At 46.3% G+C, this 25,041-nt stretch overlaps 1 protein-coding gene across 3 annotated transcripts in view; it reads left to right on the forward strand.

Annotated features, from left to right (window-relative positions):
• Positions 1 to 25,041, forward strand: part of LOC146809756 (scavenger receptor cysteine-rich domain-containing group B protein-like) — a 450,060-nt gene that overhangs the window by 227,137 nt on the left and 197,882 nt on the right. For all 3 annotated transcript variants that reach the window (XM_085616608.1, XM_085616607.1, XM_085616609.1), the window contains exon 8: positions 8,247 to 8,561. In XM_085616608.1, the coding sequence (XP_085472734.1) occupies positions 8,247 to 8,561 (315 nt within the window). The remainder of the gene's footprint in view (positions 1 to 8,246; positions 8,562 to 25,041) is intronic.

Raw genomic sequence — 25,041 nt, forward strand, 5'->3', positions numbered from 1 at the left:
TATAGACATGTCTCCATATACTGGGAATTCCTTTACATGCTTACCTGGACGATTAGTTGCTGCATGCTCTGCCCAAACAGGAAACTCCCAGAGAGTTGTCTTGATTAGAACACAGTCCTAATAGCACCTATAAACCACCAGGGGGTTCCAGATCCAAATCCCACAATCAAGTGGCAATATTCGAGATCAGCAATATTCAGGATCTAAAACTCAATATTGCTGATAACAATTAAAAGTTATTCATCAGATTATGGGTGGCAAACAATTGTTTGAGTCCCTCTGAGATGCATATCAGGAGCAAAGGCAACACAGAAGCAGACCATTTGAGCAGGAATGTCATAATCTTGAACAATCTTCAAGACGATCTGCAGGAGATTTGGGACTCTGTGACTCGCCCACTTTGCCTCAAAGGAAATGCGATGACACACAGATTTTGCTCAAGATTCCAGGAGTAAGGAGAATGGGTAACTGGAGAACTTCCGCCAGAATGGCCAAGGAAGTTACTTTATGCCTTCTATTCTTTTCCGCTGATACGGAGGGTCCTATCCAAGTGTCAACAGGAAAAGGCAGAAGCAATTCAAGTGGTGCCTTATTGGCCATGGTTCCTCATTTTGAAGACTCTGGGAATATACCCTCCTTTGGTAATTTCCCTTACCCCATCGCCTCTCGAGACATCTTAGCTACCTCCTCCCAGAAAACTGGTTCTAAAACTGGTTCTATTGGTTTGGAGATTGAAAGGTTACATCTGTTAAGTGAGAGTCTTCTAGCTAGTCTAGTGGACAAAGTACAGAAATCTAGAAGACCTTTAACTAAAGCTATAGTAAACACTGGGGGACATTTGACAAATGGTGTTCCTTGAATGATTTGTTGGTACAACCCTGTCTGTTTTCTTCAGTCTTACAATGTCTGGTGGATGCTTTTCAATTTAATCTCTCTATTTCTACTTTAAAGTCACAATGGTTTGCTATAAAGCATTCAAAGAATTTTCAGAACCTCAGAAGGAGATCGATTCATTAGTGAATAGAATTTGTGAAGGTTTTTCCATCACAAAACCTTCCCTTCGTTCTTCTTCTTCTTCTTAGACTCTTCCTGCAGTTCTGAAATCTCTGCAGGGACTTCCATTTGAATTTCCAGAGGAAGTAGATCCGAAATTGCTTTCCTACCAAGTTTCGTTCTTGGTGGTTATAACTTCTGCAGGTAGAGTTGGTGAACTTTCCGCTTTACTATTTGGTCCGCCTTTCATGAGAGTTGTTGAGGATAGAATAACCTTGAGACCAGATCCTTCCTTTATTCCTAAAATTAATTCCTCTGTCCATTCTGCGCAAGCAGTGATTCTGTCTTTCTTTCACTATCTCTAGGAGAGAAACATGCTTTACATACATCGGATATTAAAAGAGCTCCCTCCACAAGTCACATGGTTTCAGGAAGTCTGATTAAGTGATTGTGAAATTTGGTCAAGCAGGAAGAGGGAGAAAAGTGACAACAATTACTTTGAGGATATGCTTAAAAGCTACGATCATACAAGTGCGATTAAATGGTCTCTGAACAAGATCACATACAAGGTAGACTAGCAGAAGTAATTCCTGCTTTGTGGGCTGAGTTACAGGGTGTTTCCATACACGAGATCTGTAGTCCAGCATATTCTTTCGTATTTCTCAAAAGTAATAACTGGGACGGGGACGTAGAGGCAATACCCAGATTACTTATCAGTAATCTTCATTACACTTAGCCCCACTTGAACTTGTCACATTCATTACAATCCCTCCCCCTTCCTTTCTTGGCTTTTGACATAGCTTGGATTTACCAGGAGGATTCTGGGAAGGCTAACCTTTTTATACCACCCAGGAAGGTGGATGCAGATTTCTCTCAGAATTCTTCTGCATTTTTCCTATTCTGAAGGTGGAAGTTCTTCAAATGTAATGACTGTGACAAGGATGAGGAGTACTAAGAGTGATGAAGATACTGGTAAGTAATCATAGTGTTGGTCTGCTTTGCCCAAGAATAGCGTGGATATTTGTTGCCCTTTATTCCCGCCAAACTTGCCCAAGGGCAGTGATGTATTTTGATCCCTCTGCCCCGACCTTGACCAGGGACACTGGGATTAAGGTAGTAATTATCTACAGTGGAGTACACATTCAAAAAGATAAATAATTAAAATTAATTTGATATGCTAGGGGCCAGGTAGTGCCTCCACATCTCCCAAACAGCGGTAAACGGCTTCAAATATTAAAAAGAGAAGTGCTTTCTGTTTCAGAGATTTATTTTACCGTTTCTCTTTTCATACAGTAACTCAGAGTACAAGTTCTTATGAAAGACACAGGTCTGGGCCAATGAGAGATTGCATCTCTAGACTTAATCATCAAAATGAAGTTGAAATCATTGACACACAGTGTCAGGGGGTAACAGCACCGGCTGTGATTCAACACTCAAGCAACCACAAGTAAACTTGTAAGTTATAGACTGCCCTGAACTGCATATACCATGATGCAGTGGCGAGGACTGGGACAGACCTGTGACCAGTGTGGGACTCCGCACCCTAGCAAAGTATATACAGGCTCCCGCCACTTGGGGGAGCGGAGGATTGTTTCCGGAGCAAGGAGTCTGCACCTGGAATTATTTTACACTTATCCACAGATACTAAGTAGCTGGTCGATTTCACCTTAAAGGACACTTTGCCCTTCCGAAGGGCTCAGAAGAACGAAACACTGGTGTCAAAGACTAGTAGCACGGGCTGCACTTCAACACTCGAGAAACCAGAAAGAAAATTGTAAATTATGGGCTGCCGTGATCTGTATTTACCATGATGCACTGGGGTCGCCTGGGACTAACCTGTGACATGTATGCAACTCTACCTCAGTATTAGATCCTAATAAAACTTGCTATGAACAGAACTTAAAATCTACTAATAGATGGTATTATGTACAAAAAAAGGTCTTGCTTGAAAGTGCGAAAGCATCCAAAGACATATAAATAAACACAGAGGGGTGGGTCTATTATGATGTAGGGCGGATCGCCACCGCCATGCGGCTGGTGGCAATCCGCCCTACATCATACCCTGCCCGCAACCCATTTCCCCCTGCCATATTATTAACGCGGTGGGGACCCCTGTGGACAGAAAGACCGTCTGCCGGTTTTCCGCCGGTCACACAGGTGACCGGGCGGAAAATAGGCCTGATATGGTGGCGGTGTCTGCTCGACACCGCCATCCATATTAGGAAGGCAGCGGGAAGCATCCGCCATGGAAAGGCATGCGGTTTCCTGAGCAACGGGCCCCCAGGATGTTGGGGGGGCACATGGGGGTACCTACGGTAACCCTCCTGCATTTGCATAGACGACGTGGCAGGCAATGCCTGGTGCCTGCCACGTTGTGCATGCAAATGCGCACATGCCTTTTTTGTATTGCGACTGGTGCTGCTGACAGCGCCGCCCGCCGCAATACAAAAAATGCGGGATGCGCCCGCCAGTGTGGCGGGCGCATCCTAATCGTCCATGCGGGACCGCCGCACCCTTAGTGGGCAGTCCCATTTCCCGGGGCCATCATAATAGACCCCACACTGTCTGTGCTGTGTCTCTGTGTAGCATACCTCTTCCTGTGACTTCTATGTCTGGGCCCTGTTTTTATTGTCCTAGCATGCTGTGCTTCGTGGCACCACTAGTTTGGGAACGAAAAACTGCCAAGTCAGTTTGCAGGACACAATGTCACAAATAGCCTGCGTGCATTTGTGCATATCTCTGTATGCATACTTAAGAACATTAAACCCAGACCTATTGACTTTTTCAGTGGCTGTTTTAACTATATGGATCACATCTGTTCCCTTGATCGTGCCTTGTTTATTATCCGGTGCTTAACTTGAGCCACTGGTTGTAGGTGGCCACTGGTTGTAGGTGGCGCCCTAAGGCACTCGCTTAAGGGGACTGGCACTTACATTTTCTCATCAGACTTTGCCAAATTCCAGGGATCTCTGTTGCTGTGGTCAACCCTGACCTTTGCTAGCGCCAGCTATGGGTTTATGAGAAAAACTGATCACCGGCACATATTATTTAAACAAATAAATACTATTGACAAAGAGTTGGAAAGACATAAAGGACTGTCTGTGCATGGTGTGCCTGTCTAAAGTTAAAAAAATATTGTACAAAAAGCGACATAATAAAGTCATATGCAATCCGAGGCTACTTAAAAACAAATCGAATGTATATTTTAACTTTCATATCCGGACTAGAAATCATTTGAGCCAGATTATAGTTTCACACCACTACTTGAACAAGACTGAGCACTAGATAACATGTTTACCAACTAGCAAGTGTAAAATTGACCTAGATGGTTAAAGCAAATGCTGTCTTTCGACTGGTCAGTCGTTGTAAATAGCAAATTTGCATGTGTAAATTGGTGCAAATGTCACTGGAAAATTGCATGACTAGAGGAACCTCTGTGATTCGTTTTATGTTGTACCTTGCATGTTTGTGGAGGCACAGGCAACAACGCTTACATTCAACAAGTCTCATTTGATTCTCGTACTTTATGACATTTTCTCAGTTTTTTATTTTTCTTATTAAATATGTACTTGAAATGTGGCATTTCATTTGCTGCAAACTATTTAATGACAGTTGGCAGCATATGTTGCTTGCATTTTATGGGATAGCCTTAGAGCAGTGGTTCCTATCCTTTTGACTCCTCTGGATCCCTACTTAAACATTACTGGAATCCTGTTACCCCCACTGAATCATTATTGGAATCTGGTAATCTGGGGACCCCCGCCTTATCATTACTGGAAGCCAAGGACCACGGCCTAAGCATTATCGATAATTTGAACAATAAAATTATACACAAAAATGCATACACACGCATTCATCAAACAAATACACAAATTATGATGATAATATATCTTGCTTGATGCACTTGCACTGCTCCCACGAATCAATCTGAGGATAATAACTAAACATTAAGCATCCAATTTCAAAATCCTTCACATTTACAGATTTTTTTTTTAATTGTTCAACTTTACATTTTGCATCTTAATTTACATATAATTTACTAATCTGTTAGTAGTATTTATTTTTCTAAATAATCGCTGAGCCCCTGAGTAGGATTTGCAGACCCCCCAGGTGTCCCCTGACCGCAGGTTGAGAACCACTCACTTAGAGGATTGCCACTAACAGGGCGATGTAATACAGCTTGCAGTACAGATGTATATTATTTTTAATATGCTTACATAGCGTGACAGCTGCCCACTCTTGGTTTGCCAGCACTTTTAGTAACAGGTAGGGTTACACCAGGACAAGCTAGTTTAGAACATCCAAGCCTTTGGTTGTGTGCAGCAATGTACAGAATCTCAGGTGTTCTGGTAAAGCATTCCACAGCTTGGGGCTGAGGTGCGAAAAGGAACGACCTCCTATGCGAATCTGTTTGATCCTAGGAACAATGCACATGGAGAGGTTGTTGGAGCGCATAGAGCAAGCAGGCTGATGGGGTTCTATCAGGCCAGTAATAAGGTGGGGGGCATTCCCTGCCCTTGCTTTTTTACACGTAGCACAAGGCCTTAGACTGGACGTGTTTCTCTACCTTGAGCCAGTGAAGCTCACGGATGTAACTGGTGCATGTTTAGGCAGGCTTTAAATTAGCTTGGCGGCTGCATTCTGCACCGCCTGCATTAGTCTCATGGAGGCTTTGTCAGACCCTAAGTAAAGGATGTCGCCCGAATCCAATTTGGATAAAATAAGTGCCGGGGTAACAGTTCTTGGGCATAAACGGGGAGTAGCCAGATACATTTCCGTAGACATTTTAGGGTAACAAAAGAGGACACAGATACCTTTGTCACATGAAGCTTCATGGAAAGCTTAGTGTCTACTAAAAAGCCAATATTCTTGACTTCAAGTGCCGGGACAGGGATATCGCTCAGAGCGTCTGGCCAGCGCTGTGATCCCCTAAGGGATGGTTTCTTTCCGAGCACCCCAACCTCAGTCTTATCTTCATTAAGTTTCAGCAAGCTGTTGTTTTGCCATAAGGGTACTTGGCCAGGCAGGCATTCAAGGACACAGAATTATGGTCCTTAGATGATGATAGAGAGAAGATGATATGAGTATCATCATCCGCATAGGAGAATAAAGTAAGATGGCAGCATTCAACCAGGTCGGCCAGGGGGGGCGAAAATAGATGTTGAAAAGTGCCGGGTTTAGGGCTGATTCTTGAGTGACCCCAGAGGTCAATGCATGACACGTGAGGAGGCGCTGCCAGAGGGGACTAAGGAAGTTCGACCCTTTCTAAAAGAGAACATCCAGAAAAGTGCCATTCCCTGGAGCCCCAAATGTGCCAGTCTCAATAGGAGCGTATCATGGGGCACTGTATCAAAGGCAGCACTAAGATCAAGTAATATCAGTACTGTCATCTCATTCTGAGATGTTTTGTGACCCCAAGTAGGGCAGATTCCGTACTGTGTCCTACTCTGAACCCTGACTGATGTAGACAACTCTACAAAAGCAGAGAGTGATTTGCAAACATGTTTTTCTATGATTTTGGACAGGATGGAGAGCAGAGAAAGAGGTGTATAATTGGACCAATTGGAAGGATCCAAATTGGATTTCTTCACAAGGGGTAGGACCGTGGTATGTACATGTACTTGCTTTTTGTCTAAAGAAGTCAAGTCCCAAATAAACCATGTTTTCAGAATAGCCATTAGCATGCTGATTCACATTTATGTAAACTACAATTATTGCATGTAAATTGGATAATATATATGCAATCTGGAATTCTTGAAAATTTGACAAGTATGTGGTATTTATATGTTGAATCCGTGCCGTATGATCTTGTTACTCAAAAATGAGCAAAGGTGGAAATATTCAGAGCCTTATTTACAAAGCACTTGTATTGCCTTAACATCACGCAAGGCAACAAAAGGGCTAAAGTGAGATTTACTAAGGCACGCAAAGCCTCCTTGTGGAGCTCTGTGAGGCTTTTTAAGTCCTGAGTAAGACAAGGTAGTGCAAATCGCTGTGTTGCGTTTCTCTGCATTGGGAAGGCGTTCTATGCATGCATCCATCCATGGATTTTTACACATTCCCAGATGATGGTACGCCTTCCCAACAGATACTTAGGGGTTCATTATAATGGCGGGCGGATCGCCACTGCCCAGCCGGCGATGGCTATCCGCCCGCCGTCACAACCTGATTTCCCCCCACCATATTAATATGGCGCGGGGAATCGGGGCGGATGCAAAGTGCGTCAGCTGCTTTTCCGCCGGTCGGCAATCGTCACGATTGCCGGCCGGGCGGACTTGGGCACTAATATGGTGGTGGTGCCTACCAGGCACCACCATCCATATTAGGATGGGTGGTCTCAAAGGCCTTTCCATGAAAGGCTGGCGGGAATTGCTTTGGGGGCCCTTTGCAGGCCCCCGGGGGGCTGCACTTGGGGGGTACCTATGGTACCCCCTACATTGCCATGCACAAGGTGGCCGGCACCGCGTGGTGCCTACCACGTTGTGCATGGCAATGCACAACATGGCATTTTGGCATTGCGGCGGGTGCTGCATCACCCGCCACAATGTCATGGTAGCGGAATGTGACTGCCAGGGTGGCGGTCGCATCCTAATCAGTGGTGCGGGACCGCCGCACGTCTGGCGGGCCGTCCCAGCACCGCTATAATTTCGACCACCCACCATACTAATGGGCCCCTAAATGAGGAAAATATCTTTTTTCAGGAGGGTATCTATTCATGCACAAAAACAATCCTACCTGGAACACAGGCACCCATGCACCATGGTGGAAGGGTGCCTGCATTGAAGTTAGGCAGCAGTCATTCCACCAGAGCAGGGAGCGAGCAGGAATGCTCAATTTCTTAGTAGGTATGGTGCATTCCTGCACTCTCTCTGTCGCACAGCAAGTTGTATTTCTGTGTTGGGTGACTTTTTCATAAATCTACCCCAAAGTGTTTATGATTTAATGATGATACCCTGGATAAAGAACTGGTGTTACAGGTAAGTACCCTTTTTCATATGCCACATTATCTGTTGCCAAGAAGTTGGAAAGGAAGAGTAATCCGATTCTGAAATAAATTGTCTCCTTGCAAATATAAACAATGTCATGCAGGAAATATTTTAGGGGTTAACTAAAATTGGATTTCAGTTTTAATAATAAACCACTGTGGTAAGTTGTGTTGCATAGTGTCTGGTATTGCACCTGTTTCAGTTGTAAGTATTAGCATATGGCTGTGGATTCCACCTAGAGCTTAATCCATTCCATTTCCTCCACAGAACGTTTGGGTCTGAACCTTGTAAATGGACCAGGTCGCTGTGCTGGCCGGGTGGAGGTCTTCCATCAAAACACTTGGGGAACCGTTTGCGATGACCATTGGGGTCTGAACAATGCTCAGGTGGTTTGCCGAGAACTAGGATGTGGTGCAGCACTGTCTGCTCCTGCTCGTGCCTTCTTTGGAGAAGGCACAGGGCCTATATGGTTGGATGATGTGAACTGCAGAGGAAATGAGTCTTCCTTGATGGAATGTGCTGCTCCTTTCTTGGGGAAGCATAACTGCCACCATGGAGAGGATGCTGGGGTTGTTTGTTCAGGTAATTATAACTTATTATATTATAACCTATACAGGTCTATTTATTTATGGCTATTTATTTGTCTATGCAATTTCTGTAGAACTTTTTGCCGAAGCTGTTTACATAACTTATTAAAGATTTTATGAACTACTGAAACAGAATACAAAGACAAGAATGAAAGAAAATAACCATGGTATATCAACGAAAATACTACATACGTAGTGATATAAAATTGTCATACTCATCGAATAAAGCATACACACACACACACACACACATATATATATATATATATTATCTACTGGCAGTCGCCAGTAGATAGTTATAGTTAGGACCGTGTTTCCATAGGAAATCTGAAAATTCTATTTTGAATAACTTTGGCGCCGGTTGACGAATCCTCGGGACATTTTCAAAACTAATGGGGCGCTCCGCTCAGCTCCTACCCTGAAAGTCTCGAGGGGATTCGTCAAGCGGGGGCCGAGAAAAAAGGGGGGTCCCAAAATGTGTTTTCCCCATGCATTTTCCCATAGGACCTTTAGTCGAAGGTACAGCCCGAACGGCTGAACAGAATTACTTGAAATGTGGCAGAGAGGTAGTCCTCAGGTCAGGGAAGTGCCTTTTGCATATATGGAGTCAATCTGTTCAGTAGTTCCTGAGAAAATTGCATTTAAAAGCACATACATATCTATAGCCGCGCACCGTGCGCGCACCCTAACATGCGCGAGCGTAATTCTGATTGGTGGTTACATGTAAGTCAACGTTCGAATCGGTCGAAATCAGGTAGTGTCGGCCCCCATTTTGTTTGTTGTGGGTTGCGAGAGTGAAAAAGAGAGGTGGGGAACGTGAAAAGGGGGCAGGGTAGAGATTTCCTGACCCCGTAGGGTGAACAAAAATTATTATTTTTTTTAAAATTGCAGGGAGCGTGCACGGTGTGCGCACCGTGCGCACACCGTGCGCGCACGGTGAAAAACCCTAAGAAAAAAAATAATTAAAAAAAAAATTAGCATTTAAAAAACCGTACAAATTCACTTAAAAAAACATAGGTTTCAGGCACGTTATAGTTAGGAATTAGCATTTAAAAAACCTTGCAAATTCACTTAAAAAACCATAGGTTTCACACATGTTATAGTTAGGTGGACATTTCACTCGTAAAAAACCAATGAAATTCCACCGTTATAGTTAGTTCAGATAACTATAACTCGCGCGACCGCCACACTATCACAAGGATGATGTCATCAGTGATGTCATGAGTGATGCCACTGACCATGTCATGAGTGATGAAATATGTGACGTCATGAGCACTGGATTGCGGGCGCGCGAGTTATAGTTATCTGAACTAACTATAACGGTGGAATGTCATTGGTTTTTTACGAGTGAAATGTCCACCTAACTATAACATGTGTGAAACCTATGGTTATTTAAGTGAATATATATATATATATATATATATATATATATATATATATATATATATATATATTCACTTAAAAAACCATAGGTTTCACACATGTTATAGTTAGCTGGGCATTTCACTCGTGAAAAACCATTGAAATTTCCACGTTATAGTTAGTGCAGGCAACTATAACTCACGCGACCGCAATCCTCTGCTGATGACATCAGATATTACATCACTGATGACATATGTGTTTTTCTGAAAAAAGAATATTTGTAATATATGTATAGCTAAAAATTAATGGAAGAAGACATGGGTAAATAAGTGTCTAAATACAGTATTAGCATCAACAGAGGATTGCGGTCGCGTGAGTTATAGTTACCTGCACTAACTATAACGTGGAAATTTCAATGCTTTTTCACGAGTGAAATGCCCAGCTAACTATAACATGTGTGAAACCTATGGTTTTTTAAGTGAATTTGCAAGGTTTTTTAAATGCTAATTCCTAACTATAACGTGTGTGAAACCTATGGTTTTTTCAGTGAATTTGTACGTTTTTTTAAATGCTAAGTTATGTATTTATTTATTTTTTTAAAGTTTTTTCACCGTGCGCGACCGTGCGCACCGCGCGCCCACGTTACGTGGTTCGCGGAATTTTTCCGTTTCTACCGTGCGCGTACGCTACATGCACTCTGCGATTTTTTGTAAAAAATTAAAATACATTTTTGCCCTTGGGGGTCCTTCTGGGACCCCCTGACCAAGGCTAGGGGGTCAGGAACTGTCCAGCCTGCCCCCTTTTCACGTTATCCACCTTTGTTTTTCACCCCCTCAGACTGCGAGAGACAAAATGGCGGCCGACACTTCCTGGTTTCGACCGATTCAAATGTTTACTAAGATCTAACAACCAATCAGAATCGCGCTCGCGCACGGCAGCGTGCGCGTACGGTAAGCTTACGGTACGCGCTCGGAGCGCGCCTATAGATATATATATTGATTTAAATGCTATTTTCTCAGGAAATACTGAACAGATTTACACCAGACCTGCAAAAGGCACATCCCTGACCTGAGGACTACCTCTCTGCCAAATTTCAAGTAATTCTGTTCAGCCGTTCGGGCTGCAGCTTGGACTAAAGGTCCTATGGAAAAATGCATGGGGAAAACGTGTTTTGGGACCCCCCCTTTTTCTCAGCCCCCGCTTGACGAATCCCCCCAAGACTTTCAGGGAAGGAGCGGAGCGCCCCACCTATTTTGAAAATTTTGCGAGGATTCGTCAATCGGCGCCAAAGTTATTCAAAATAGAATGTTGCAGATTTCCTATGGAAACACGGTCCTAACTATAACTATCTACTGGCGACCGCCAGTAGATAATGTATATATATATATATATATATTCCCTCTCTATGATGGGCCAGTGGACTAATGCATGTGCAGTAATCTGTATTTGAGCTCGCAATCGCATAATTGTTCGTTTAAATATCAGCAGCTCAAGTCGATCTGGCATCCTTCCAAGGTCAATATAATTGGTCCCATTTATTTGGGTAACAATAAACATACATTTTAAATTATGTTTTATCCATTTGCAAGAATTGCAGGTTTTCCATTGAAATTATCCCAAGAACATCTCTAGTCTGAGTGATCAGATGCCGATTACCCTCAGAATCCAATTACACAGCTATGCACCCATCTCACTAAAACTCACTCCGCAATACTGTAATCTCGACGAGAACATATGAGAATTGACTTTGAAATCATCCAGGTGTGCTGGTGCAAGTGTTCTCAGAAATTCCAGTACTGTTATAACCTGTGTTTAAAAACCCAAACATTTAATTAACATGAATTTTGCCTATTTTATATATGTTTAGGAACAGTTATTTTCCAGCCCATTGAAATTTCAAAAGACGTGCAGAGTGCAGAAGTGCATGAGAGGTAACCTGAAAAATACCCAGGAACACTAAGAAAGTAGAAGAATAAGCCTTCATTGTCATAGCTAGACACATAATCATTTTGTAGACACTTGCACTGGAGTGCATTGAATTGTTCACAATTAACACTGAACACATCAACACTCCCTGTATTCTCTTTCAACTCCCAGTACCTAACTAATTCTTAATTTTCTAAACATTGCTTTTAATACTACAAATCTACCCTTCATGGATTTCCTCCTATGTGTGGAGTAATTTTTTGACGTTTATTGGATTCACAATGATACCATGAAGTGACAAAGACATTTTCCAAAAGGTTCCATTTTACTACTAGCACTGCTACTGGAGCACACGTATTGATACAGAAATTCCTCAAGCGGGCAGTCCACATTAGTAAGTATTGCAGAAATGTGCAATTGGATAGTACATTTTTTCTCACAAGTGGGAAATAATTTTTTCTGGGGTGAATGAAACCTCTTCAACGCACTCACACTCGAATATTACACACATTGAATGTCCTAAGTAATAATAAAATCTGCCAAATTTGAGAGATTTAGGCCCTCAAAGATGAGAGTGATAGTGCAACAAAGGCATCATTTAATCAAGAATATTTTTATGTTTTCTCACCAGAAGGTAAAAAGCGCTGTAGCTTGCCACATAATACACCTAAAACACATTTTAGACTATAATGGTTTTCCTATATTTGAAAAATCACTAATTGAAGTCTAAGCAAATATCAAATCAATTCTCTACACAATAAATCCGAAATCTACACAACTTCCATCCCACAGCTGGATGCTTTGTTCTGTATGCCTCTCATAGTTTACACTAAGCGTGGGCGGAGTTGCACTCCACAGAATTCCGTGGTGTTACCAAAAACTGCAAAATTCCACGCAGTTCTGCGAGTGGGTGGAGTATTGCTCGGACACACCTACTCCTCACCTGCATTGCCAGAAATGCCCATGTTTGTTATGAGGAAGGGCCAGGTGCTACCATTATAGTACTTAGCTTCCATCTAGTCAGATTTGCAAACATTGCAGTCAAATGTTTTTCAGAATATTTCGGGCCCATGACTTGGAAAAAACAATTATTCACTGACAAAACATCGACAACCAAAATAGCCCCATACCACAATGTTGAGTCATAAATATAGTTGTCAAAAATATAGACATCCTATATGTATAAAGATAAGTACAAAAATATCGGGAAAATATTGATGTAAAAAATATAGGGGTCTCTTATGATGTAGGGCGGATCGCCACCGCCATGCAGGCGGTGGTGATCCGCCCTACATCTTACCCCACTCCTACCCATTTCCCCCCACCATATTAATATGGCGGGGGGACCCCGTCGGACGGAAAGACTGTCCGCCGGTTTTCTGCCGGTCACACAGGTGACCGGGCAGAAAAGGGTCTGATATGGTAGTGGTGTCTGCTAGACACCGCCATCCATATTAGGATGGCAGCGGGAAGCAGCCTTTCCATGGCGGCCACGGAAAGGCATTCGGTTGCCTCAGATGGTGGCACGTTGCGGGCCCCCAGGATGTTGGGGGGTGGGGGGCACATGGGGGGCATTTGCATGGACGACGTGGCACTTTGTGCATGTAAATGTGTATTGCGGCGGTGCTGCTGACATAAATATAAATACATATACTGATGTTACAAACAAAATCTATTAATAATTAAAACATTAAAATAAATATTTAAACTTGCAACAGTAGGGAAAGTGTTGGATAGCGTAGGGATGAAATTTACTGTTCCAACTGCACTCAGTGCAACAGTAGGGAAAGTGTTGGATAGCTGAGGGGTAAAAATTACTATTCCCACTGCAGTCGGTGCAACAGTAGTGAAAGTGTTGGATAGTGAAGGGTAAAAAATACTATTCCCAGTCCAGTCAGTGCAACAGTAGGGAAAGTGTTGAATAGCGGCGAGGTAAAAATTAATATTCCCACTCCAGTGAGTGTAACAGTAGGGAAAGTTTTGGATAGCGGAGGGGTAAAAATTACTATTCCCACCCCAATGAGTGCAACAGTGGGGAAAGTGTTGGACAGTGAAGGGGCAAAAATTACTATTCCCACTCCAGTCAGTGCAAAAGTAGGGAAAGTGTTGGATAGCGGAGAGGTAAACATTACTATTCCCACTCCAATGAGTGCAACAATAGGGAAAGTGTTGGATAGAGGAGGGTGAAAATTACTTTTCCCACTGCAGTGAGTGTAATAGTAGGGGAAGCGTTGGATTGTAGAGGTATGAAAATTACTATTCTCACTAGAGTCAATTCAAAATTAAAAACTAACAAAATATCAACAACAACAAATATTTGAAAAACAAAATAAATGTAAAAATATATATAAATATGTTAAAAATTAAAATACAAATATATTTATTATTATAAATTAAAAATAAATAAAAACATATTATAATGTTAAATACATATCACAAATGCCTACAAATATTATATTAAATAAAATATAAAAATATTTTTCAAACAAACAAATATTTTTAATTTGAAATGATTTATAAACAAAAACATTACATAGATTTATTTTATTTCTATCCTACCCTGTAACACCACACAATTCATAACCCACATCTACATTAAAAATAAAATGTACTGCCATAATTAACATAATGAATTAGCAATTAACTAAATATAATTAAAAAACTAATTAAATCACATAAACATTAATTAACTTCCCATCCTTTACCCCTATAAATCCCACATCCCACTACTAAAATTAATTGCACAATTCTCATATTTAATTTTCAATTAATGAAATGCTATTAATTAACAACTAATTATCAATTAATGAAAAATAAATAACTTCCCACTCTTTACCCCTAGAAACCCCACAACCTGCACCTAAAAATAATTACACAATTTCCATATTTAATTTTCAATTAATTAATTTATAATTAACATCTACTTATTAATTGATTAAAAACAAATTATTTCCCACCCTTTACCCCTAGAAACTCCACAACCCACACCTAAAATTAATGACACAATTTCCTTATGTAGGTGCCGCTCCGTTAAAAAAAATTTGCGTACGACTCGTATCCGTATATTTTTACGTACGATTCGTACAAGTGCCCTACAACCGGCGAATTACGATTCGTACGTTAAAAATACATACGAATAGCGTTGGGAAAAGTGTACGAGAGGGAGCCGGACTTTTTTACGTGCAAATCATGAAACAGAAGTCCGAGCGCGCAAGCACGATCCGTACCACCCGTCCGAATACACAACTGCATGTAAAAGGCCCCGTACGGAGCGAACGCAGTAGCACACATGTACATGGGTAAACTTGTGCCCGGATACGAGTCGTACAGCCCCCCCTCCCCTGCATATGTCAGCACTGTACCCCCATATGTCAGCACCGTACCCCCCCTGTCCGCACTGTACCCCAGCCCCGTACCTGTACGCACCGTACCCCAGGCCCGTACCCCAGCCCCGCACCTGTACGCGCCACACCCCAGGCACGTACCCCAGCCCCGTACCTGTACGCACCGTGCCCCTGGACCGTACCCCAGCCCCGCACCTGTATGCGCCTCACCCCAGGCCCGTATCCCAGCCCCGTACCTGTACGCACCGTACCCCAGGCCCGTACCCCAGCCCGCACCTATACGAGCCGCACCCCAGGCGCGTACCCCAGCCCCGTACCTGTACGCACCGTACCCCATGACCGTACCCCAGCCCCGCACCTGTACGCGCCGCACCCCAGGCTCGTATCACAGCCCCGTACCTGTACGCACCGTACCCCAGGCCCGTACCCCAGCCCCGCACCTGTACGTGCCGCACCCAAGGCACGTACCCCAGCCCCGTACCTGTACGCACCGTACCCCAGGACCGTACCCCAGCCCCGCAACTGTACATGCCTCAACCCAGGCCCGTATACCCAGCCCCGTACCTGTACGCACCGTACCCAGGACCGTACCCCAGCCCCGCAACTGTACGCACCGCACCCCAGGTGCGTACCCCAGCCCTGTACCTGTACGCACCGTACCCCAGGTCCGTACCCCAGCCCCAGCCCCGCACCTGTATACGCTGCACCCCAGGCATGTACCCCAGCCCCGTACCTGCAAGCACCGTACCCCAGGCCCATACCCCAGCCCCGCACCTGTACGTGCCACACCCCAGGCATGTACCCCAGCCCCGTACCTGTACGCACCATACCCCAGGCACGTACCCCATCCCCGCACCTGTACGCGCCGCACCCATGCCCGTACCCCAGCCCTGTACCTGTATGCACCGTACCCCAGGCCCGTACCCCAGCACCGTACCTGTACGCATCGTACCCCAACACCGTACCCCAGCACCCTCACCCAGCATCGCGTATGTACAGACCTAACCTACGCGAAAAAGACTTGTACAGAACCAGGACACTGTAAAACAGCACAAGGAGGGTCAATTCGACTCGCACAACACCACAAAACACGTCTACATGACAAAATACATCTCAATGACTGACCTGGCACATCCAAACAGGCAAACAAAGGCCCAAAATCACAACCACCTCTTCTAACACACACACCAAAAATTCAAACCCAGCCACACCCACAAATGGACCAATAAAAAGGGCCCACACACACAACCCATGAGCCTTTGCAACAGACCCACTGCTGCCAGACCCCACAGACAAACAACTGCACCTTACTTACACCTTAACTACACCTTAACTTACACACCTTCACACAACCTCCTTCACAAACACCCCCTCTTCACATTCACACACACACCGTCACATTCACACCCACACACCCACAACCATCCACACCCACACCCCACACCATGCCCACAGACAAGAATCCAAAGTTCACAAGGGTGGAGCTGGACCTCCTTGTCAACGAAGTCATCAGAGTCGAGCAAGAGCTGTTTGGAACATTGGTCAGACAGACCAGCATAGCCCAAAAAACTAGCCTGTGGCAGAGGATCGTCGATAAGGTGAATGCTGTTGCGCCCATCCGAAGGACCAGGCATGAATGCCAAGCCAGGTGGTACGATCTGCGCAGGGCAGTCAAGCGGAAAATGAACGAGGAATACGCCCAGAGCAACATCACTGGAGGTGGGCTGCCCCGCAGACCCGTACATTACCATCCCTGGGAGGAGAAGGTGATGGCCCTGCTTCTGCCGGTGGGAGTACACGGAGTCGAAGGAGTCGCAGAGCCTGGTGAGTACACAAACTACTTACGTATCATGGGGGCAATGGCATCCACACCTCAAATACACCAAATGCACGCAACTACCCCAAGCCCTCACCGGACACAACCACACTCAAAAAGCACGCTCATGCCACTAACATATCCATGCCCCATTCACAAAGCAAGGCCATGCCATGTCCCAGGCTACACGAACCACAAACCCAAGACTGGATGTCCGGGATGCTGGGAGGATGGGCCTCACAAAACACATTGTGACACTCAGAAGCAGACACCAATGCCCTCAGCCTATATGGCCTAGGTATATACCCATGCACCATGCCCAAGGCACAGGGACTGGCAAAGTACTGACAAGGTAGCTGACACTTGGCCCTGCTGTATGCAGCACAAGGCCCTCCTGTGACCACTGTACACTCAAACACCAACTCCACAAGCTCTGATATCTAGCACAGGAGCTCACACTCACTGTCATGCCAGCATGTACCATGAGGGGACAGACACATCACCTGGGAGACCCAATGACAAATCACACTACACACAACAGCAGGCCCGGTCACAACCCCTCCCTTACACAAGCACACACCCCTGGGGCAGGCAACGGATTTACCCACTCTCACAATGGACATGTGACACATCAAGATCAATCCATAGCCAAATAAGCATCCTAGCCACAATTCTACAGGTCAAACACTATCAATCTGTCCCCCGCAACATACCCATCCACAAGTGGACATTGAGAGGAATGCTAGGCACATCCAACTACCTGGAGGAACTGTGCCAACTTGAATATGTATGAAACATGGATGTCGCATGAAAGAGCATTGACATTGTCTCTCTCTCACACACAGGGCAACGTCATGGATCTCCCCCCAACAATGGGGGAGAACAATCACAGTCCCAGGCTCGGCGTGAAGATGATCCCACCGGCAGCGACGACTCTCACCACTCCGTGGATGACCCCGACCAACCTGGACCCTCTGGTGCCCAAGCCCCTGCAGCACCTACTTCAGGTACATCTGTGCCAACCACCACCCCCATTCCTGCCACATCCCAGGAGACACCCAGGAGCCCTGCTCGCACTGAACAACAGAGCCAGTCTGACCAGGAGGGACAAGGTTCTCCGGGCACCCAGGAGGAGGCAGGCAACCCCGCAAATGCCATCCCTCAGGGGTCCCGTAGACCCGATGTGCCCACGACGGCAGGCCAGGCTCGTGTGGGCAGGGGTGGTGGGAGTGGAGGCAGGCAGAGGTGCGAACCTGACCAGCCAGCTGAGGGAACCGGTATGTCACACATACGCCACATCCTGGACACATACCGGCGTGACACCAGGGGCATCAGCCAGGTAGTGGGGAGCCTCACAGAGATGAAGGGGACCCTCGACGAGATGAAGAACCTGCAGGCCGAGCAACATGCCAGTCAACAACAACACCAAGGACGGATGGAGGCAAGACTGGCTGAGCTCCTGGCGGTGCAAAGGGACATAAGCCATTCACTCCGTCGGATCGCCGATAACATGGGCAACCCTCCCTGTGACACCAGGCGCAGACCAGCACCAGCCACAGGGAGGGAGGAGGAGGAGGAGGATTCGTCTGACGGTGCGTCCCAAACATCTTTAAGTCCTGCATCTGAGGGTCCCTGGAGGAAGGTGGGTCGTCCACGGAAAAGACCGTGAGAGGCAGCTGACCATCCACATCTCCCAGGTCACCTGGCCTGGCACCTGGCCCTCTGGCGCAACAGCAGCACCACATCCAATGACATTCTCTGCCACATGGACTTGCTGGTCACAGTCTGACCAATGATGACCAACACTGTTGTCTGGACTCTGATGACTTCAAATGCCAAGGATACCATCTTCCCCTGTGAACTTTGGATTCCATGCACCCGGTAGAGCACCTTATTTTATCTACCAAAACACGTACCCCACCGCAAATAAAAAGATTTTTTTTTTTTTAATGAGATGTGGAAGTCATTTTGCATTCGTCCACAACATATGTGTGTGTAAATGTCAAAATATGCCTGAGTGTTGAACTAACTCCACCCAGCCATACCCGGGGATCTGAGTCTGGTACAGGACACACATGGGTCACAATGTATCATTCAATGCAGACATGGAGCACAATACTCACCTGTGATGGCCTCAAGCTGCTGAGGGGGGGCTTGCAATACTGTGCGGACAGACCTATTTGGAAGAGTATCATTAAGGCGTAGTGGTCATGGCTCATGTGGAGGTTCCCGGGAGGGAGTCCCAGGTATGTTTTGCCAGGTGGGAGAACTATGTCCTGCATGCTGGAGTACGGTGGATGTGAAGAATGGTGGCCAGGGCAAGGTTGGATGCACGGAGATGGCCCAACGGGGTCTCGGATGACAGTGGTACAAGGTTGGTTTGGGGTCGGAGTTGTGGCCTGCCTCCTGAGTGTGGGTGGGAAGTCTGAAGGTCATCCTCCAGCAGACAGTGATCCATTGCAGCTATCTCTGCTGGACGGTGATGTGGCTGGGGCGCCGGATGTTGAAGCTGAGGTGTGCAGATGCACCCTGGATGTGTACAAGTTTCCCGGGAGTTTGGATGTACTTGCTCCGTAGAGGGCAGGGCAGTATTTGACACGGATGTTGTCGTGGACCTGGGGGATGGTCTGTCTTTCCTTGGAGTGGATCTATCTGTGGATCATGTGCATAATGCAGAGGGTGTTGCAGCCTGAGGTACAGATGCTGGTGATTAGCATGGCAAATGTGAGCGAGCAATACATGATGCACACCATCTTGTGTGTGTGCCCACTGGGTGCTTGTGCAGGGCTCTTGCGGGTGGGACACAAGCAGTTTACCCAGCTGTAAGGGGACAATCCGCAGATGATTACCTCAGTCCTGTACAAGTCTAGCCTCAGGTGGCTGATGTTCAGCCATTCATCAATGGATCTCATGCATTCTTGAATATTGGAACTGGCAATGTCGGTGTCTTTGGTGAGGGTGAGGAGCACCTGGCTGTCAATGGCATATGAGCTGATGATGAGGTGCTGTGCGAATGTGATGGTGGTGAGGGGGGTCCTGGACACATTGTAGATTGACACGCTGAGAGATGATTCCTGTGCCATGTGCCAGACAACGACACCATACTATATGCAGAAGCCTTGAGTCCCACTCCCATGGCCTTGCTGGGGTACATAGCCGGTGGGGAGTAGGAGAGACATGACCTGGTTGGTGTGACAGGGCCTGGAAGGCGTGGCAGCGCTGTGTAGGCAGTCGGAGTTGCACACTCATCATGCAAAGGTGTTGTGTGTGCGCTTAGTGTATGCCTGAGAGCAGGCGGTAGATATGCGGATGGACATTGCTTGGAGGGTGGCTGCAACATCAGACTGTAGTGTGATGTGGGTCATGCAAGGACCTGAGGGTCGTGCAATGTGCACGTTGCATGTGCAGACGGTCCAGCCTTTGGCACCGCGTGGCCGCAACAGTGGCACAGACAAGCTGATGACAGCCAAATGAATGGGTGGAGGGAGGAAGGGAGGAGCATCTTTGAGGCATGTGTGTTGCCAAATCCGGAAATTCTGTGTGCCCTTGCTGCAGGGGCTGCAGCAGTAGGCGGCATGTCCTGGAAAATATGCCACAAGTTGCACACAAAGACAAGGATGTCAGAAAGGACAACTGCAACAGGCGTATGTAAAGGAAGGAGTGTCCGGTTTTCCATGGCACACCCAGAGACAATGGATGCACAATCACCAAAGATGACTGACACCGGATCAGGAAACTGAAGGCCGAGCCTCTTATGGGGATGTCCCACACTATGTCCACCCGTAGCCTCCCGTATGTTTCAGAGGGAAGTTTTACACACATTGATGCCTTCATCACAATCCACAATCCCATTACAGATGACTGTCACATAGGGTGACTATCAATTAATGGGAGTCATGCTACATGTTATGTGCCCCAGGGTGAGTCGACATGTATGCATAGTAACAAAATCTGCACAGGAGGAGTGCCCACACATTCCAAACAACTACCACACCCAAAATGCCTTGCTGCAATCCTTACCCAAAGGAGACTTTTCACCATGTCCGTGCATGTAATGCTGATTCAGCACACATTGCAATACTCATGAGGAATAGCAGGAGCCCAACGATGCCACGAGCAGACAGCATGCGCAACTACCTGGGGATGACAGACACACAAGAAGTCAGTGAAAAGATAGTCAACCGCATGCATGGTCATTTACTTACAGGAATAAGGTTGTCACCATGCTAGTTTTAAATTTACTGTCTCAGCTACAATGTGTGGAATGACATAATCACTCGAGTGACACATCAGAACACACAGCTCTAAGTTACTTAGCATACAGTCAGCTGGACACACACATTGCAACACATGCCACACAAGGCTCAAAGCGTGCACACTCAGACCCAGGGACTCACCATTATGAGAAGAAGTTGCGTATGAGCTGACTCTGGATGTCCTCCTCCTCCTCCTGCTCCTCACTTGCCTCGTGACCAAGCCCTTCATCCTCCACGGGTGGATGTTCCTGCTCATCCGGATCCAGGATGAGTGGCACAGCTTTCTCCACTGCCATGTTGTGCAGCATGCAGCACACGATGAAGATTTTGCAGACCTTTACCGGTGCATATGGGAGGGAGCTGCCTGTCTTGTGAAGGCACCAGAATCGGCTCTTCAGGAGGCCAAACGTCCTCTCAATCACTCGCCTGGTCTGCCCATGGGTGTTGTTGTAACGGTGATCTGCAGCTGTTTTGGGGTTGCGGAGAGGCGTCATCAGCCATGGCATGTTGGGATAGCCCGAGTCCCTTACATGGAAACATCGTGTAAAGAAGTGGGTCAGGAGATGCTGTAAGATACAAAGATACCGCTAAATACAGGACAAACAGAGTATACCCACCAACAAGAGATGCTCGTTTGTTGTGCAGCCGCAGCATCATTTGTGGCACCCTGCTACGCCTCATGATGTAGGCATCGTGTGCTGACCCTGGAAAACGTGCACAGACATGGGAAATCAGCATGTTAGGTAGACACACCATAAGGGCATTAATGGAGTGATAATGTTTTCGGTTTCGATAGGCTACCTCCTGTGCCTGTGGTGGTACCAAAGCCACATGTGTCCCATCAATGGACCCAATTACATGGGGCATCCCTCCCAGGGCATAGAACTCACCCTTGACACCTGTCAACTGCTCACGAGTCGGAAAATGGATGAATTCATCCAGGTGCTCCAACATGGCTTCTAAAACATCATGCAGGACACGGCTGAACATGGCCTGGGACATGCCACCAACATCAGCTATGGTGAATTGAAACGTACCGGTGGCAAAAAAATGTAGGGCTGCCATCACCTTCATCTTGGGGGTCAGCGCAGTAGGATACCTGTGTAGCGGTTGGAGGTGTGGTTCCAGCCGGGCGGTCAAGTGCTCAATCAACTCTTGCGAGAAGCGGTAGCGTCTTATGCAGTCACGTTCCCTCATGGCACCCAAGTCTGGCATTGGTCGGGGGAGAGGCTGTGCCCTGCAGAAATTTTGAAGGAATAACGAAGAGTGAGTACATTACAACACCAATGTCAATAAACTGAGCACATATTCAACAGCTAATACACATCTGCTAAATACAGAGTCTGGTCTGTGCAATACATCCAGGACATGTATGCCAGCCAGGTGAGACTCGTACGAAGAGCCAGCTACAACCGTTGATTGTCAAGTTCTACATTACATGCCCTGAAACAAGATGTTTAGTGTAAGTGAACAGCCAGAGACATCACAGGAGTGACATAGATCCACATATCTGCATTTGAAGGATGTCATCTCATACAGACAGCTGGCGGCAAGCTAGACGCACAGGGCACATGTCATTAAAAATTAGCAGCTCACACACATTGCGATGAAGGGGTACACGTGAAAAAAGAAAACACAGACATGGAGACGACGCAGATATGTCCTCATGTCAAAAGAACATGTTCAAAGCATCCAGACACACGTAACGTGTGAATCCACATGTGGCATGGTGTGCGTATATTTGTGCCATGGCCATCTACGCACAGACACATGTTGGATGCAGCAACAGCAGATGCAGTTGACGGAACACCAGCAGCAAGCTCATGGGAACACATGACACACATGACATAGTCACATCGGGGCACGCTGGTAGTGAGATGTCAGGTGTTAGTGTCCCTGTCCCTGGCATCAGGGGACAGTCGCGGGTGTTGGTGACTGTGCCATACCAGTGATGCAGTGCTTGACACGTTTGTACTACATGCACACATGTGCAAAATGTGAAGGGGAAGTGTGCCACATAGTGCCCCATCACACATGGCATGTGTACACAGGTCATCACCTATCTATTGTGCAAAAACATGAGGAGACATGTGCCATATCACTGCCTGACACACTTAGGCCCTGCACAAGAAGGACTGCACTGACAATGACTTGATGTACAGCCTTGTGTGAGTCTGAGACCTCTATTCCTTTCATGTGCACCTCCTATCACCAGTGGAATATGTGAAACGCACCGTACACACGCTCTGAGGGCGTGTGTACGGTCCGTATCACTATATTGGTGTTGGCGTAGGAGTACGTGTGTGTGTACGGACCGTACACATGTACCTGTACGACCAGTGTGTACACATACGTGTACAATGGTAGTACACGGACGTGTACTACGGTAGTACATGTACGTGTACACACTGCTCGTACACGTACGTGTACACACTGGTGGTACACTGGTGGTACGTGTACACACTGGTCGTACACGTGAGTGTACACACTGGTCGTACACGTACATGTACAACGTACGTGTGCACACTGGTGGTATACGTACGTGTACACACTGACGTACGTGTACACACTGGTCGTACACGTACGTGTACACACTGGTCGTACACGTACGTACGATGAGTGTGTACACGTACGTGTACGACCAGTGTGTACACGTACGTTGTACACACTGGTCGTACACGTACATGTACACACTGGTCCTACACGTACGTGTACGACCAGTGTGTACACGTACGTGTACTACGGTAGTACACGTACGTGTACACACTGGTCGTACACATACGTACACGTACGTGTACACACTGGTCATACACATACATGTACACACTGGTCGTGTACACACTGGTCATACACGGACGTGTACACACTGTCGTACACGTAAGTGTACACACTGGTGGTACACGTACGTGTACACACTGGTGGTACACGTACGTGTACCACCAGTGTGTACACATACGTGTACGACCAGTGTGTACACGTACGTGTCAAATGCACTTTGTAACTGGTGCCGTAGGGGTACGTGTGAAACGCACTGTACCTGTGTGTGGATTGTAAAATTACATAGGGGACACATGAGGGACAAGTATTATGGCCTAAATGCATGCTGGTTGTCATGGAGGCCGAGTTTCCAGTTCAAATTTTTCCATCAGGTGGCCAGCAAAAGTCGGTTGGAGACAATTTACAATGTTGCAAAGTGGTTGTTGACTTGACATGATGCTCAAATTTTGAACCATGCAAATGCACTCACTGGTGAATGTTTAAAGGGATTGGAGGAAACGTAGGATGCAAATGAGTCTGACCAATCACTCTGTACTCCTGTAAATGAAACAGCCCAGCAAGGCAGATATAAGGCAGCCAGAACCCATGAGAGGGCACTTGCCTGCACAACATGTCATTGGACACCACTGCTGCTGTCATTGTTTCCTCTGTTACCATGTCCAGGTCTGTGGAGAGGGCCCAGCCTTTCACCCAGGAGGAGAATGAGGCGTTGCTGGACGTCATCCTCCCACAGTACCCCAGCCTGTATGGGAGACCAGGGGAGCAGGTGAGTGTTGACTCCACTAGCTTTGACTGTGCACCTTTTTTGTGACTGTCACTTCTGGCATTGTGTCCAGGTGTGACAGACATGCAATGTTGTTTAGAGTGGGTCCCAGGGGGGAATGCCTTATGTCTCTCATGCAGAGCATGATGTAGTTTATGTCTTCACTCCTCACTTGCATTGTGCTTACTGTGACAATCGCTGCATGGTGCATGGCACATTCAGCCTGGCTA

This window comes from Triturus cristatus, chromosome 7, assembly GCF_964204655.1.
Source record: "Triturus cristatus chromosome 7, aTriCri1.1, whole genome shotgun sequence".
NCBI lineage: Eukaryota > Metazoa > Chordata > Amphibia > Caudata > Salamandridae > Triturus > Triturus cristatus.